At 42.4% G+C, this 15,854-nt stretch overlaps 1 protein-coding gene across 1 annotated transcript in view; it reads left to right on the top strand.

The window, feature by feature from the left end:
- The first annotated feature begins 675 nt into the window (after positions 1 to 675).
- Positions 676 to 15,854, top strand: part of SNCA (synuclein alpha) — a 69,645-nt gene continuing 54,466 nt past the window's right edge. The window contains exons 1-4 of the mRNA XM_058193436.1: positions 676 to 1,077; positions 4,809 to 4,954; positions 9,368 to 9,409; positions 14,453 to 14,598. Coding sequence (XP_058049419.1) covers positions 4,834 to 4,954; positions 9,368 to 9,409; positions 14,453 to 14,598 — 309 coding nt within the window. The 5' untranslated portion in view covers positions 676 to 1,077; positions 4,809 to 4,833. The remainder of the gene's footprint in view (positions 1,078 to 4,808; positions 4,955 to 9,367; positions 9,410 to 14,452; positions 14,599 to 15,854) is intronic.

The raw sequence follows: 15,854 nt of genomic DNA, 5'->3' as shown, positions 1-15,854 counted from the left end.
TGTTGGATAACCATTTGTCTGAAGTGGTGTAGGATTTCCTGCCTATGCAGGGGGTTGGACTAAAAGACCTCCAAGGTATCTTCCAACTCTTCTCTTCTCTTCATTCTCTTCTATTCTATATCCCCCAAAATATGTCGTCCCTGCAATTTCCCATCCTTTGGTTTACTTCAGTCATCCCTCACACACACATAGTCAAGAAAAGGACATTTGTGTACTTCCAGAGTGGCTCCTTCAATAATAAGCCTGTTGCTTTAACAGGTGGAAATAGACGGAGAGAGAAACAAAAGGGCGTGGTTAACGACCAAGGGGTGGAGTTTTAACCACTAAAACCAACAGTACAACCCCCCCCCCAATACTTCTCTCCCCGGTTTCCCCCCCCTCCCCTCCCTCAACCTTCTTGCACGGGAGCCAACCAGGTAGCGCATCCCTTCCCTCCTCTCCAAGGCTTTCCCGAGGGATGGGCAGGCACGGCAAAATAAGGCAGTCCAGTCCAGAGCTGGGAAACCAGAGCTGGGAAACCAGAGCTCGGCTGTCTTTTTTTGGAGGTGCGGGGTTGGTGGCACTTGGCACCGGGCGGAGTCACGGGAAGATGGAGGGACCAGGATGGGGCGGGCGAGGGAGTTCGTGGGCGCCGCCTGTCTACCTGACGAACCAGCACAAAGAACGAGAGAGAAGAGGCACGTTTGCTTTCCTTCCCCCACCCCCTCCCCACCCCCTCCCCTCTTCGCCCGCCCCATGTTGGAGCTGCGAAGCGGGGCGCAGTTTTCTCTCCGGTCCGCGAGGGGAGCCTTCCTGCCTTTTCCCAGCCACATCCTTGCCTCGCCTGGAAAGGACCGGCGCCTGGGTACCACCAATCGCTCCTTAGGCGGACCTTGGCAGGGATGTACTGACCGCGGGAAGGGAGCGCGGGGCGCCTCCTTAAGCAACTCTTGGGGCTCTTGGCTTCCATTCCTTTTTTTTCTTTCTTTCTTTCTTCCGAGCCTCCTTTTTCGCTCTACAAAATCGAAACAGTTGCAAAAGACTAACTGTTGATCGCTCCAGCAAAGGCGAGGCGCGAAGCAAATAAAACCATCAGGGGTAAGTAGCTTATAGGAATCTCTAGCGAACAGGGGTCGCAGGAGGCGGCTAAGGGAGGGGGTTCGTTGCGTGCCCTATCCCGGGGATCAAAGCGGGTTAAGCGGGGGGGGGGGCAGATTTTCGCCAAGACTGGGAATGGAGCTGCAACAGGACCATCGCCCTTGCTGGGTGTGATATTGATTCCCTGTGTTATTTGGAGCTGGCTCTTATGTAAGTGTGCAAAGAAAACTGTGCCGATCCGGTGCGTGCTCACTTTTGGAGTAATTCCTTCCACATGGGCAAGACTTCGGAGGAAGTCTCTGAGATTCTTTAAATAAGCTTTGGCACAGAGGCAAATAAATAATCTGGCAGACAGATTTGGCTGTGGGAGAAAGGAACATTGAGACTGGTAATAATAGATGTCTTAGTGAACATCTCAAGAATGGCCAGAGAAGTACAACTGGGAAAATATCTCCTTGTTGATGCTGAACCAGCCTTAAGCGGCATCTTAAGGGGCAGAGAAGAACAGATGCATATTCTAGCTGAAACATCATGTCTGGATAAGCAAACTTCCTTCTGGTTTTAATTGCCTTGTTTCCTTGGAATTTGAGAAAAATAAGCCAGGCTAACATGCATACTGCTTTCTACATCATGGTGGTCTCCAGATGCCCAGAATGAGAGTTTCTGCTATCTTTGCCAACCTAGGTGGTTGGAGTGATGGAAATTGTTTTGGAGAGCATCTAAAGGATGTCATGTCAGAAGAGCTGGAGTGATTTGTAATTGGGATTTGTCACAGTAGCTCTTCAACAGATGGTTGAAATATGCCCTGTATCCTTCTCATGGTAGTCTTGGAATTCAGGAATATAAAGAAAATGGACTTCAACTCCTTTAAGGCTCTTTAGCTGCCAATGAGAAAGACCTTGACTCTAAAGAGTGAAGGTGGCCTGACATATTGGACATTCAGTTGCACCCATTCTGCTAGAAATCTTGGGTGCAAAACGTCTCAGTCTTCCAGATAGTTAGATAATGATAGTATCTTACTGATTCTCTTGTAAGAGACTTGTGTGGGTGAGAAAGAGAAAAAATAGGAATTAGCAAGTGCCTACAATTTATATTGTCCCCCTTTCAAGAGAAAAAGTCAAATCTCCATTTTAGGGAGCTGGGGGGAACCTTTGGTGAGTCAAGATAATCAAGCAAAATCTGAAGATTTACCTTCTCAATGATTTGGTGTTCAAAGGGGGGAAAAAAACTCTCTTAACCTCCTTTCACACACACACAAACACACACACACACATTACATGTTCATCCATTTTTTTCTTCCTCCCTTACCCCCAATTAATTTGGCAAATATTTATTTCAGAGCTGATAGTCTAGCATGGGTTCCATGTAGTAGTGGGTTCTATGTAGATAGTCTAGCATGGGTGCCAACATTAATCATTTATCCAGTAATTTAAGGGAGAAGCGAAACAATGGCTGTTTCGGTGAGTTTAGATGATTATTGCATTTTTGTCTTCTAAATTGCACTGGGGATTGGAAATGAACCAAAGTGACTGAGCAAGCAAAAAGGTCCTTTCTACTTTTTCAGGATATTAAAAAGGGTCTTTGGTTGTTTCTCAGATATTTCGCAATAAGGGATTGTTTAAAAACAAACCATATTGTGGGTTTGGACATGATCTCAGCTAATGTTAGAATCCTCCCTTTGAGACAGACTGAGGCTCCTCCTCATCACCCCATTCCACTTCGAGTTCACACTCCTATTTTAAAAGAATTACTCACAATCTTGTGGTTCAGAAGAAATTGCTGTGATACCAGATTATGGCTTTACGTTTCTATACTTGCCATCTTGGGAGAATTGGGAGCCCCGATTTATCTTTAAAATCTGTTTGAAAGGCAAATGAGCTATAAAGCCCCCAACCGTTTAAAAAAGATATTGGGGTTTTGGTGAGAGAATCCTGGATAAAACTGAATTGTTGTAGTCTTAAAGATTAATGTTTTAGTCACTCTGGAATGAGCAACCTCCAGTTGTTATTCCATATGTCTCTGTTTTTGAGTAAAGTTTGTTCTGAGGTTTATTTGTGAGTCACAGTGCATGACATAGGCTACATGCTGGTATCCTCATTTGCTTATTAAAGTCATTTAAATTAATAGACTTAATCTCTTGCTAAACTTAGCTTGGATCGGGTTGTTAATATACCATCTGGAAGGTACCCCAAGATGTGGCAGTGATCAATCATTTCCAGTGCATTATCTGATATTGTCTGACAAGTGTGTCATGAAAAGATTTACAATGTAGGAAATATTTGTGCTGGGTTCACTTATCACATTGAGCCATAATGTAGTATGCTGAGTTTTGAGTTAGCATGTTGCATGACTCCAGTTTCCTGGTATTGTGGTTTCTAAATCATGATTCTAACCTAAGCAGATGGTACAAGCCCAATTTTTGGACTAAGGTTTTATGTTTAGCATGTTGCATGAAGTCATCCATCTGTGCTTATTGGCACACCAGGATTATAGAAACAATGGCATAGTGTACGAGTACATAATATGTGAGGGTAATGATATTGCATCGGTCCTTTCACTCCCTTGGTGGTTTAATTCCAGGAATATCAAAAAAAAAAAAAAAAACCTGAACGAACCTCTGAATCTAATATAGGTGCTTCTATCTTATTTGAGGGAGTTGGCTTTTTTTCCCTACAACCATCACTGGATGGATGTAGCTGTAGTTACTACGGGTCAAATGAGGAAAAGAGATGGTATGAGTTTACCATTTTGAAAAACTGGGCAGAATATTTACAATTAAAAACTAAGGCTAGAATGAAGTAGGAAATGAAATATTCAATGATCTTTGCATAACCCCTCCCTCCCAAAAAAAAATAACACCGCTGTGAAACAGTCCCTTTAAACAAGAAACAATGGCAGTGGTTAAAAATGCATGAAAGCAACATTTACAAAATTAAACCCCTTGAAGAAGCATAACGCGATAACAGCAAAATGCAGAGAGTTACGAGCCCGTAAGAATGAAAAGGTCTCTCTTGTTACCCTGAAGGAACTAAAAAGCTGCAGGATGCTGGATCTCTTTGGGGAATGGGGGCACCTGAAAGTACTCCCTGAAGAGATAATGCACTCAACTGCAGTCTGCCAGGATGACATGCAACAGATACCTGGTTGATGGAAGCCACTCATTTGTCGGCAGGAAATAAACACGTTGTTCTTGTTGACTATATACATGAAGGACAGTAGTTTTAATGAGCATGATTCTGTAGTTTTAATGAGCATGTCCCATTTCCCCTTCCTGATGCTTTGGTTATCTCCATATTTAGCCATCTGCATAGTTTAGACCAGGAGTCTCCAACCTTGGCAACATTAAGCCTGGAGGACTTCAACTCCCAGAATTCCCCAGCCAGCAAAGCTGAAGTTTTTTTTTTTAATTTGCATTTATATCCCGCCGTTCTCCGAAGACTCAGGGCAGCTTACACTATATCAAGCAATAGTCTTCATCCATTTGTATATTATATACAAAGTCAACTTATTGCCCCCAACAATCTGGGTCCTCATTTTATCTAGCAGTCTGAGCCACTCAAGGACCCAAGTTGAAGTCCTCCAGGCTTAATGTTGCCAAGATTAGAGACCCCTGGTTTAGACCAAGATGATTAAAGATGCATGGATAGGTCTGCTATTCCCTCCTAAACAACATGATGCTATTCTTTCTTAAATGACTTAACAAACTAAATAAAAGTTACGTATTTTTTCAGTTCTGGACACTGACGTATTTTGGCCATGGACGTATTTATGAAAGGATTTAATAAAGCTAAGGAAGGCATGGTAGCAGCAGCAGAGAAAACCAAGCAAGGCGTGGCGGAAGCAGCAGGGAAGACAAAAGAAGGAGTTCTCTATGTGGGTAAGTGGTGAGACGCCAAATCTGGAGTGTGTGGGTTTTTTTGTTTTTATTTTATTTGAGCCAAGAACCGCACAGCCTTTGATTGGCACATCCGGAACCCCATGTCAAGAACCAGGTGGAGCCAAGACAGAAAGGAAATATGAATGAAACGGAATGACATCTGGAATCATAGAGCAATAGAGTTGGAAGGGAGTTTTGAGGTCTTCTAGTCCAGGGGTCTGCAAACTCGGCTCTTTTAAGACTTGTGGACTTCAACTCCCAGAGTTCCTCAGCCAGCTTTGCTGGCTGAGGAACTCTGGGAGTTGAAGTCCACAAGTCTTAAAAGAGCCGAGTTTGCAGACCCCTCTTCTAGTCCAACCCCCTGCTCAAGCAGGAGACTCTTACAGATCTAAATTTAATTTTAGTAGCATACACACTTTCCTGTGTGTCCCAGTCAAATTAAGATCTGATGCAACCAGAGAGACTTTGGAGGTTCATACAGATTCAAGGTTCATTAGAAACATGTGACATTCCTAATGTGATGTGGGCTGTCAATTTGTATATGTACGTAGAATTCTTTAGATTTGCATTCATATTTTTTTTGTCCTGGAACCCCAGGTGAGATTCCTTGCATTCCTTTTTTTTCAATTTACCTTCCCCAAAATAATCTGGGGAGAAAAGTCGTTGTGAAGATAGACTGAAGTTTGGGTCTCCTGGGTCTCAATCCTTCGTTTTAACCATGACAGCAATCCGAATTTCTTTTCCACACTACTATTCTGTACAGAATGAGCAGTCAAGATGACCTGTGGTAATATGCTCCTTCTTTAAACCAAGCGCATTATTACATTTCTTGTGCTGTTTGAATGGCAAACTTTTAAAAACTGGAAATAACTAAAGCTTCTACTAAGTGCATGTACTTCGAATGTAATAATATTTTATTCTGCTTAAAAATGCAATAACTGTTGTGTTGGTGGATGGCTTGAGTCTCTTCAGCGAGACACCTTGAAGAAATTTTAAAGAAATTCAAAAGGGATGCATTGTATCTGTGGGGAGTAGATTCATGGTTGCTATCCCATCATCTGGCCCAGATCTAACTTGTAGAGCTAACCAAGATGAACACGGATGAACCCTGAACAAGGGTGAAATCCAGCAGGTTCTGACAGGTTCTAGAGAACCGGTAGTGGAGATTTTGAGCAGTTTGGAGAACCAGCAAATATCACCTCTGGCTGGCCCCAGAGTGGGGTGGGAATGGAGATTTTGCAGCATCCTTCCCCTGCCATGCCCACCAAGCCATGCCCACCAAGCCACATTATGCCCACCAAGCCATGCCCACAGAACTGGTAGTAAAAAAAATTGGATTTCACCACTGACCTTGACTGTGTGGTCATGTGTGTCTTAACACTTACCCCTACTTGAATTTGCTCTAATATCCTCCTCACCCAACTGAGAATAGAATTCAAGGATAGAAGCAAGCAGTCAGACAAGGAGATCCAAACTCAATGTGGTAGACTCACATTGCAATGAACAAGGACATACGTTCAATTTCGCAGCTAAGATTGTTGGCTGAGCAGGGACAAAAATAGCCAGGGAAATGATTGAAGCCTGGGAAATGGGCTGCTTGTCAGTCAACAGGAGTGCTGATTTACCACCAGCTAGTCAAGTACTTAGGAAATGAGTGCTTGGCCGCACAAAGAAACAACAGCCAATGACTTAATAGCCGGCCATCAACACCCCAGTCAACAACTAAAAAGCCACACACAACCAGGCACCACATAAATATTGTACATAGAATAGCTCAAAGCAGACGTTCTGCTAGAGAGAAATTCCCTGAGGATGGGCTCCAGCATGAGTATGAAAGCTTGGAAGACTAAACCTCTGGTCATGGTGACTGATCCAGATTGGATCCTGCAACATTATCCTGGGACATGTATATTTGCCTTCATTTGCAACTGAGAATAAATTATAGTCTAGGCTGGTTTACTGTTGGGAAAAAGAGTTGTCCACATATGGCAAGCAATATATGGTTGTAGGAACTGGGCATGGCTAATCTAGTGAAGAGAAGGACCTGGGGAGACATGATAGCAGTCTCCCAATATTTGAAGGGATGCCACAGAGAAGAGAGGGTTAAGCTGTTTTCCAAAGCACCTGAAGGCCAGACAAGGAATAATGGATGGAAACTGAACAAGGAGAGATTCAACCTGGAAATAAGGAGAAATTTTCTGACAGTGAGAGCAATCAACCAATGGAGCCGAAGCTGCCTTCAGAAATTGTGGGAGCTTCATCACTGGAGGCTTTCAAGAAGAGATTGGACTGCCATCTGTCAAAAATGGTGTAGGGTCTCCTGCTTGGGCGGGGGGTTGGACTAGATGACCTACAAGGTCCTTTCCAACTCTGTTAATCTGTTAAAAAACCCAACCTTTCAGACGTAATGTGAGGATGTCATCAGGAAGGATATAGCCAAAATATTTTGGTCCATCTTTTGGCTTTGTTATTCTTTTTAAAGGATAAGTAAGGGGAATCATTCCATCTACACCAAACGCTGAGTCCCCCCCCCTTTTTTTTTTCCTTTTTTTTTTTTGAGGGTCCTTATAGAGCAGTTTCTCCATGGTTTTAAGAGAGGTTTATGAATGAATTTCCCTCCGAGTAATTTCCCAGTTCGATCCCCATCATTAAAATTCTGAAAAAAGAAAAACAGTAGTCAAACAGTTACTTCTCTAAGGCAGGGGTCTGCAAACTTGGTTCTTTTAAGACTTGTGGACTTCAACTCCCAGAATTGAAAGCAAAGCTGGCTGAGGAACTCTGGGAGTTGAAGTCCACAAATCTTAAAAGAGCCAAGTTTGCAGACCCCTGCTCTAAGGATAAAACACCAAAATGTAGCTATTTTACTACTGGTACAATCTTACAGGATATGTGTGTATGTTTTGGAAGGGGTGCTCCTGAAAACTATAAATTTCTCATTCCTGGCTTAGATTACCATATTTCACTTTAATAATGTGCTAATTTTTGAGTCAAATTGGGAAAAAAATAGATTTATATTGGACTTACTTAGAGATTGTTTTGATGGAATCCCATTCATTAAAGAAACAGAGCCAGCGTTCATTCATTTCATTTCACAGTATGGGGCAATTAAAAGTAGAGCTAATTCCAAGAAAGTTGCATATGTCACCATAAACCAGCTAAGCACACTTACATCATTCAAATGCACAAGACAATTGTTTAAAGCAGGGATCTCCAACCTTGGCAACTTTAAGACTTGTGGACTTCAACTCCCAGAATTCCTCAGCCAACTTTGCTGGCTTAGGAATTCTGGGAGTTGAAGTCCACAAGTCTTAAAGCTGCCAAGGTTGGAGACCCCTGGTTTAAAGCATCTTTTTGATATGGAAGCTTATGCAAGCATCAGAATTTTTTTGCATCCATAAATTGTAATTTGCCACAAAAGACCTCTAAAGACTCCAATACTTTCTACCACCTGCTAGGTTAGCTAAAATGTTTAAAAAATATGTCTAGCAAATGTTGGAAATGTAACCAAAAAACGGGCACATTTTATCATATGTGGTGGAGTTGCACAAAAGCAAAAAAAAAAATGGGCAAAGATACATAGGTGGCTAGAAAAGATGATAGGGAAACATATAGATTTTACACCTGAATAGTTTTTATTAGGTATAATATCAAGAAAAAAATGATAAGAATAGTATGTACTTAATATTACATGTCTTAGCAGCAGCGAGAATTATATTCGCATAATACTGGAAAAATGAAGATATACCAGAAGGTGAAGAGATAGTTAAGAAGATTTTTAGGAAGACTTCTTCTGCAGAAGATTTCTGCTTGTGCAGAAATGGATAGACTGACATTGAAAATTAAACAGAAAGAGGATGGAGAATATTATCAAACATGGAATCTATTTTACCAATGGTTGGAAAAAATGGGTGGAGATTAAGAATGTAAATTTGTATTGTTAATCACATTAAATACCCAGACAACACGATGTTTAGTAAACACTAAGAAATATATTTAATAGAAAATCAATTTTTTAAAATAAAATTCCAATACTTTTCACCAGAAAAAGGTATGCACCAAGACAAATTCCTTGTGTGTCCAATCACACTTGGCCAATAAAATTCTATTCTATTCTATTCTATTGGATCCAATTAAGTTCCTGTTTCTGGAATGTTCTCTTGGGCAAATAAAGGCAGAAGGGTTGGAACACTACTAAACAGTAGTTTCTCTTAGTGTGAATAAAGTCCTAATGTTAAGCTATCATTTGCAATTTATTGTGTGGGCTACTATTTTATAAAAACACAACGATTTGTGTTGAACTTAGGATCAACAAGTTGTGTGAACTCTTGAACTGTATCCTTATGCTTCCTAAAACTAATTCTGTTCCGTTTCCACTGAAACTGATTTTTATTTTTATTTTTGTTGAATAAATAGGATCAAAGACCAAAGAGGGCGTGGTTCACGGTGTCACAACAGGTAAGTCCATAATTGCAATTCTAGTTGTAAGTCAGGGGTATCAAATTCAAGGCCAGGGGGCTGGATGTTTAGATTTGGCCTGTGGGGCCGCCCTGGAAACAGCGAAGGACCAGCCCGCAGTGCAGTGGTGGGTTTCAATTCTTTTTCTACCGGTTCTGTGGGCGTGGCTTGAGGGGCATGGCATGGCTTGGTGGGCGTGGCTTGGCGGGCTTGGCAGGGGAAGGATATTGTAAAATCTCCATTCCCACCCCAATCCAGGGGAAAGTTACTGCAAAATCCCCATTTCCTCCCAATCAGCTGGGACTTGGGAGGCAGAGAATAGATGGCAGGGCCAGTCAGAATTTTTTCTACCGATTCTCCAAACTACTCAAAATTTTTGCTACCAGTTTTCCAGAACTGGTCAGAACCTGCTGAAACTCACCTCTGCTGCAGTACCTCTGCCAGCGAAAACAGAGCTCAGGTAGGCCACACAAAGCCCACCCGGACTCCATTTTTGGCCATGATGGCCTCCTGCAGTCCTCTGCCAGCAAAAATGAAGCTGGGGGGGGCACGTGTAGCCTGCCCGGGCTGCATTTTGGGCCACAATGGCCTCCTGCAGCCCTCTACTGGGGAGGCTGCGTGCTCCATTTTCAGTGGCAGAGGGCTGCAGGAGGCTTCATGGTAGAAAATGAGGCTCAATGAGTGATGTCAAGCTGGCCATGCCCCCCAAGCACCACCCCCCAGCCCCCCCCTTGACATCAAACACAACCCTAATGCGGCCCTCACTGAAATCGAGTTTGACATCCCTGTTCTAAGTCATCAGTAAATCTCTTTGTTCTTTAGGAAGGAAATGTCTGCGATATGATCAGGCATTTGGGAAACAGCATTATTGGTCTGTTTGGGAGAGGAACATTCCTGCAGAGACGACATTTGGAGATATTTTTATTTTATTTTATTATTTTATTTTGTCACAACACTATATACAAACATCAACATAAACAATAATTCATCATGAGAGAAAAAGTATATATAAGTAAAAGTATAAGTAAAAGTATGCATACTCTTTAGCTTAAGAGGTTGTAGAAAAAAATGCTTTTAAAAGTAAAAAACAAACAAACTTCAGATGATCACATGGCTCACCTGGGCATGTGGGGGGCAGGGATTTTTGCTACCAGTTCTCCAAACCACCCACCGCCATTGCTACCGGATCAGGCAATCCGGTCCGAACTGGGAGCAATTCACTCCTGGTTTTGGGGCAATAACCAGTGGGCCTGAGTGATTATTTTCACTGCAAGAGAAATGTTTAATGGATGAACCTCAGTGGCGGCACAGTGGTTAGAGTGCAGTACTGCAGGCTAACTCTGCTGACTGCCGGCTGACTGCAATTTGGTAGTTCGAATCCCACCAGGCTCAAGATTGACTCAGCCTTCCATCCTTCCAAGGTGGGTAAAATGAGGACTCAGATTGTTGGGGGACAATAGGCTGACTCTGTAAACCGCTTAGAGAGGGCTGTAACAAAGCACTGTAAAGCAGTATATAAGTCTGAGTGCTATTGCTATTGCTATTGCTAATGGATGGCATCTGGCATCTGTAGTCTTCCTTACACTGAAAGCAGCTTTCATACCTAGAACTCCTTTGATACATTGGCCAATTGTTCAAAAATTAGTTATATATAGTAATATGCCGGTGTAGGCTTTTCCAGCTAGGATCTGTTGAGCTTCAAAGTTTAGTGAACATGGTCAAAGGAACAGATTTCCCGATGTTTCATGGGAACTGTGGCTGGCAAAATAGTCAGCCGGTCCCTGCTCAGTTACCTGAGGTCAGCATAGCAAAGCATTTTGACTCTCACGATGCCGACCAGAGTTGTTAGCAAAACAACAGGAGATCTCTTCTCCAGACTCTAGAAATATGATCTTCAACGGTCAAGGATGGCCCTGGAATAGTAAATAGGCTCTTAGCATTGTGGTGCAATCATTGGCTGTGTTCCCTCAACAGCAGCGAATGACTGACATTACAGTATATGCCTATTATTATATTTCCAGGCTCGCAGCTGAAATTCATGTCTGGATCTCAGAACACATTTTGACCTTGCTTGGGTATTAACTGACAGCTGCTACAAGAGCAAATTCAGATTTTGTGACTTCCTTTTTGATAAAATGCAGGTAGTCCTTGACTTACAACAGTTCATTCGGTGACTATTCGAAGTCACAGCGGCACTGAAAGTAGCGACCGATGACCATTTTTCACACTTACAACCATTGCGGCATCCTGGTGGTCACGTGATTTACCTTCAGATGCTTGACAACTGACTCATATTTATGATGGTTGCAGGGGTCAAGAGTCCTTTTGCGACCTTCTGACAAGCAAAGGCAAAGGAGAACCCATTTGACAACCGTGTGACTAATTTAACAACTGCAGTGATTCACTTAACAAAGGTGGCAAGAAAAATCATAAAATGGGGCCAATTCCCTTAGCCAATGTTTCGCTTAACAGCATAAATTTTGAGCTCAACTGTGGTCATAAGTTAAGGAATACCAGTATGGATGTAAGAAGGAAGCTGCAAAGCCTGGGGCCCTTCTGAGGTTCTACCTAATTCTCTGAATCATTGTATTTTACAAAATCTGTATCAAAGGTAACTATAAATGTTTTGGATTATAGCTAACCTAATCCATAACAATTAGCTACCATTTGAAGGCCCCAACTTGCTTGCCTCTTCCCTATTTTCAAGTGAGCTTTTATCAAATATATTTTGTTTCTCTTCTGCATTTACGCCACCAGAGCTACGCTCATTGTCTACACATCTGTTGTGCACAGGGTCATTGGAACATGTGAATAATGTCGATCCTAGCTTCGGTGGAAAAAGAACCAAACTCTTCTCATCTGATGTATTCAGTTAGCACGAACCTGTTGTACCCCTGAAATAGCCTTTAATTATTTGCAATGGGGAGCTAATTCAATGAAGTATCTATGATTTCATTTGTTAAATCATTCATTTGTTTATTAAATTGGACTTTTGATTTGGACAGTGCAGAAGAGACTTTAAAAAGGTAAAGGTTCCCCTCGCATATATGTGCTAGTCGTTCCCGACTCTAGGGGCAGTGCTCATCTCCGTTTCAAAGCCAAAGAGCCAGCGCTGTCCGAAGTCGTCTCTGTGGTCATGTGGCCAGCATGACTCAATGCCAAAGGCACACGGAACACTGTTACCTTCCCACCAAAGGTGGTCCCTATTTTTCTACTTCCATTTTTTACCGGCTTTCGAACTGCTAGGTTGGCAGAAGCTGGGGCAAGAAACGGGAGCTCACCCCATTACGCGGCACTAGGGATTCGAACCGTTGAATTGCCAACCTTTCGATTGACAAGCTCAACACCTTACCCATTAAGCCACCGCGTCGCTAGAAGAGACTTTAGTGCCCAAGTGAAAATCTGTTCAATTCAAGTCAACCTGATGTATTTGATTTGATTATATGAAGCGGACTCAATTCACTTAGGTTTATTTTATGTTCAGGTTTGTCAGTATAAGCAACTGTGTATAACAGGGATATCAAGCTCACTTCATCACGGCAGCGTCACATGACGTATCGAGACTTTTTTCCCTTTTGCTAAACTGGGTGTGGGTGTGTCCAGGGCGTGATGCATTCAGCCCAGGGGTCGGGAGTTTGACAGCCCTGGTGTCTAACTTTTGTAAAACAGCAGTCTGTAAGCATCACGAGATGGCAATTGTATGGCCAACTCGTTTGATGGACATCCATAAGAGAGACCAGGGATAAGAATGTACAAATCTTAGAGGCCACAACTTAAGTCACATTGACTTCTAAAGAGATTAGAATGCCATCATATGACAATGTGATATGAAAGGGTGGGTATTTTAGTCCTTCTGGGCAGGGGTGAAATCCACCAGGTTCTGACAGGTTCTGGAGAACCAGTAGTGGAAATTTTTAGCAGTTCAGAGATCAGGCAAATACCATCTCTGGCTGGCCCCAGAGTGGGGTAGGAATGGAGATTTTGCAATATCCTTCCCCCAGGAATGGGGAGGGAATGGAGATTTTGCAGTATCCTTCCCCTGCCATGCCTACCAAGCCACACCACGCCCACCAAGCTATGCCCAGAAAACCAGTAATAAAAAAAATTGGATTTCACCACTGCTTCTGGGGGTATTTAGGGTGGGGAAGAGAAAGGGAAACCACAAGAATTATCTTCTCTTACTTTCATTCTTGAAATAACTCAAAGCATCTCAGAGTTTGTTTGTTTTTTTCAGTATTGTTTAAAAAGACTCATTGGCTTTTGTAGGTGCTCATCCTCTTTTGAGTTATCTACTAATGGCTTTGGGAACTAACTGGATAAGAGTTTTTAAAATGGGTACTGCACACTTTTATGATCTGGAAAAAATACAGCTACTACTCTGTTTCCCCAAAAATAAGACTCAGCCGGAAAATAAGTCCTAGCATGGTTTTTCAGGCTGCTCGTAATATAAGCCCTACCCTCAAAATAAGCCCCAGTTAAGATTGTCAGATGGGTGCATTTAGTACTGTATTTCCCTCAAAATAAGCCCCAGTTAAGATTGTCAACCAGATGGGTGCATTTAGTACTATATTTTCCCCAAAATAAGACCTAACCAGAAAACAAGCCCTAATGCATTTTTTGGAGCAAAAATTAATATAAGACCCGGTCTTATTTTTGGGGAAACATGGTACATTGAAAGGACACAGGATTAATTTTATTATGCTCAGATGGGCTGACCATTCTTTGCATATTTAAGCAAGCATTATCCTGCCAGTTGGAAGGCTATTTTGGAATTTTGACTGTAGTTTAAATAAATATATTTCTTAAAAGTATTTTTCAAATTAAATTTTTAAAAATCCATGCGTATACTAGAGGCAAAGTATGCCTGTAAGGCAAGTTGGATTTAACTTTTGTGATTTTTCTTTCTTTCTTTCTTTTGCATGCCTAATAAAACTGTGCCCTGCACCATCTGTGAGTTGTCAGAGACATCCATGTTGACCTTGAAAAAGACACTTGAGAAATGTTCTCCCTCTCTTACCTTTGACGTTTCCCCCCCCCCCACAGTGGCTGAGAAAACCAAAGAGCAAGTGTCAAATGTAGGGGGAGCTGTTGTCACCGGAGTGACAGCCGTAGCCCAGAAGACGGTGGAAGGCGCTGGAAATATTGCTGCAGCCACCGGCTTTGTCAAGAAGGATCAGTTGGCCAAACAGGTTGGTGAAGCTATAGATATTTGTAAAAAAAAAAAAAAAGGATTTCAAATGGAGTACTTTCTGTGTAAGGGTTGGTTTTGGTTTTGGAAGGTAAAGGTAAGGTAAAGGTTCCCCTCGCACATATGTGCTAATCGTTCCCAACTCTAGGGGGCGGTGCTCATCTCCAATGGTAAAATTCAATTTTTTTTTATTACCAGTTGTGTGGGCATGGCAGGGGAAAGATCCTGCAAAATCCCCATTTGCTCCCCACTCCTGGGGGAAAGATATTGCAAAATGTCCATTCCCACCCCATTCTGGGGCCAGCCAGAGGTGGTATTTCCCAGTTCTCCAAACTACTCAACATTTCTGCTACCAGTTCTCCAGAACCTGTCAGAACCTGCTGGATTCCTAGTGGAACCTGCTCAACTCCATTTCAAAGCTGAATAGCCAGCGCTGTCCCAAGACGTCTCTGTGGTCATGTGGCTGGCATGACTAAATGCCAAAGGTACACGGAATGCACCTTTACCTTCCCACCAAAGGTGGTCCCTATTTTTTCTACTTGCATTTTTTATGTGCTTTCAAACTGCTAGGCTGTCGGAAGCTGGGACAAGTAACAGGAGCTCACCCTGTTACGCGGCACTAGGGATTCGAACTGCTGAACTGCTGACCTTTCGATTGACAAGCTCAGTGTCTTAGCTACTGAGCCACCACAGCCTTTTTTGGGGGGGTTGGAAAGGCTTATCTAAATGCTTACCTGTTTTTCTGTGGTAACTCTTTAGAATATAGGTAAACCCACTGAATGATGGGAAATCACTGTTTATATTGATTACTTGCTAACTTCCTACCGTTACATCCTACTTGACTCAGTTACTCATCACTCATTGGAGGGATAAACACAATGCAAAACCTCAGGATGACACAGTAGATGCATCAAACCATTATCATTCAAGGAGGGCTTGAGTGGTTTCTTTTTCAATTCTGGGCAGGCCAATTTATAATCTCCAAGCTCCTTTTGTGCCTCTGCTGTCTAAAATACCATGGTATGATTTTCTGCCATTTTGAGGCAGGAAGTAAGCAAACCTGTAACGTCAAACCCTCAGATTCAAAGGTTTTGTTTGTTTAGTTTTTAAATATCTTCCCTCAAAAATTATAAGGATGTGAGAGAACCAGGAAAATTTACCCCTGCCCCACGTCTACAGCTTACAATTCTCCTCAAAATGTAAAGAGCGACAAAAAAATGACTACCAAAAGGTTGTACAGTTCTATATTTAAATATA

Source organism: Ahaetulla prasina, chromosome 8 (genome assembly GCF_028640845.1).
Source record: "Ahaetulla prasina isolate Xishuangbanna chromosome 8, ASM2864084v1, whole genome shotgun sequence".
In the NCBI taxonomy this organism is placed as follows: Eukaryota; Metazoa; Chordata; class Lepidosauria; order Squamata; family Colubridae; genus Ahaetulla; species Ahaetulla prasina.
Note: the sequence above shows the minus strand (reverse complement) of the source record. Positions and strands in the feature narration are given on the sequence as shown.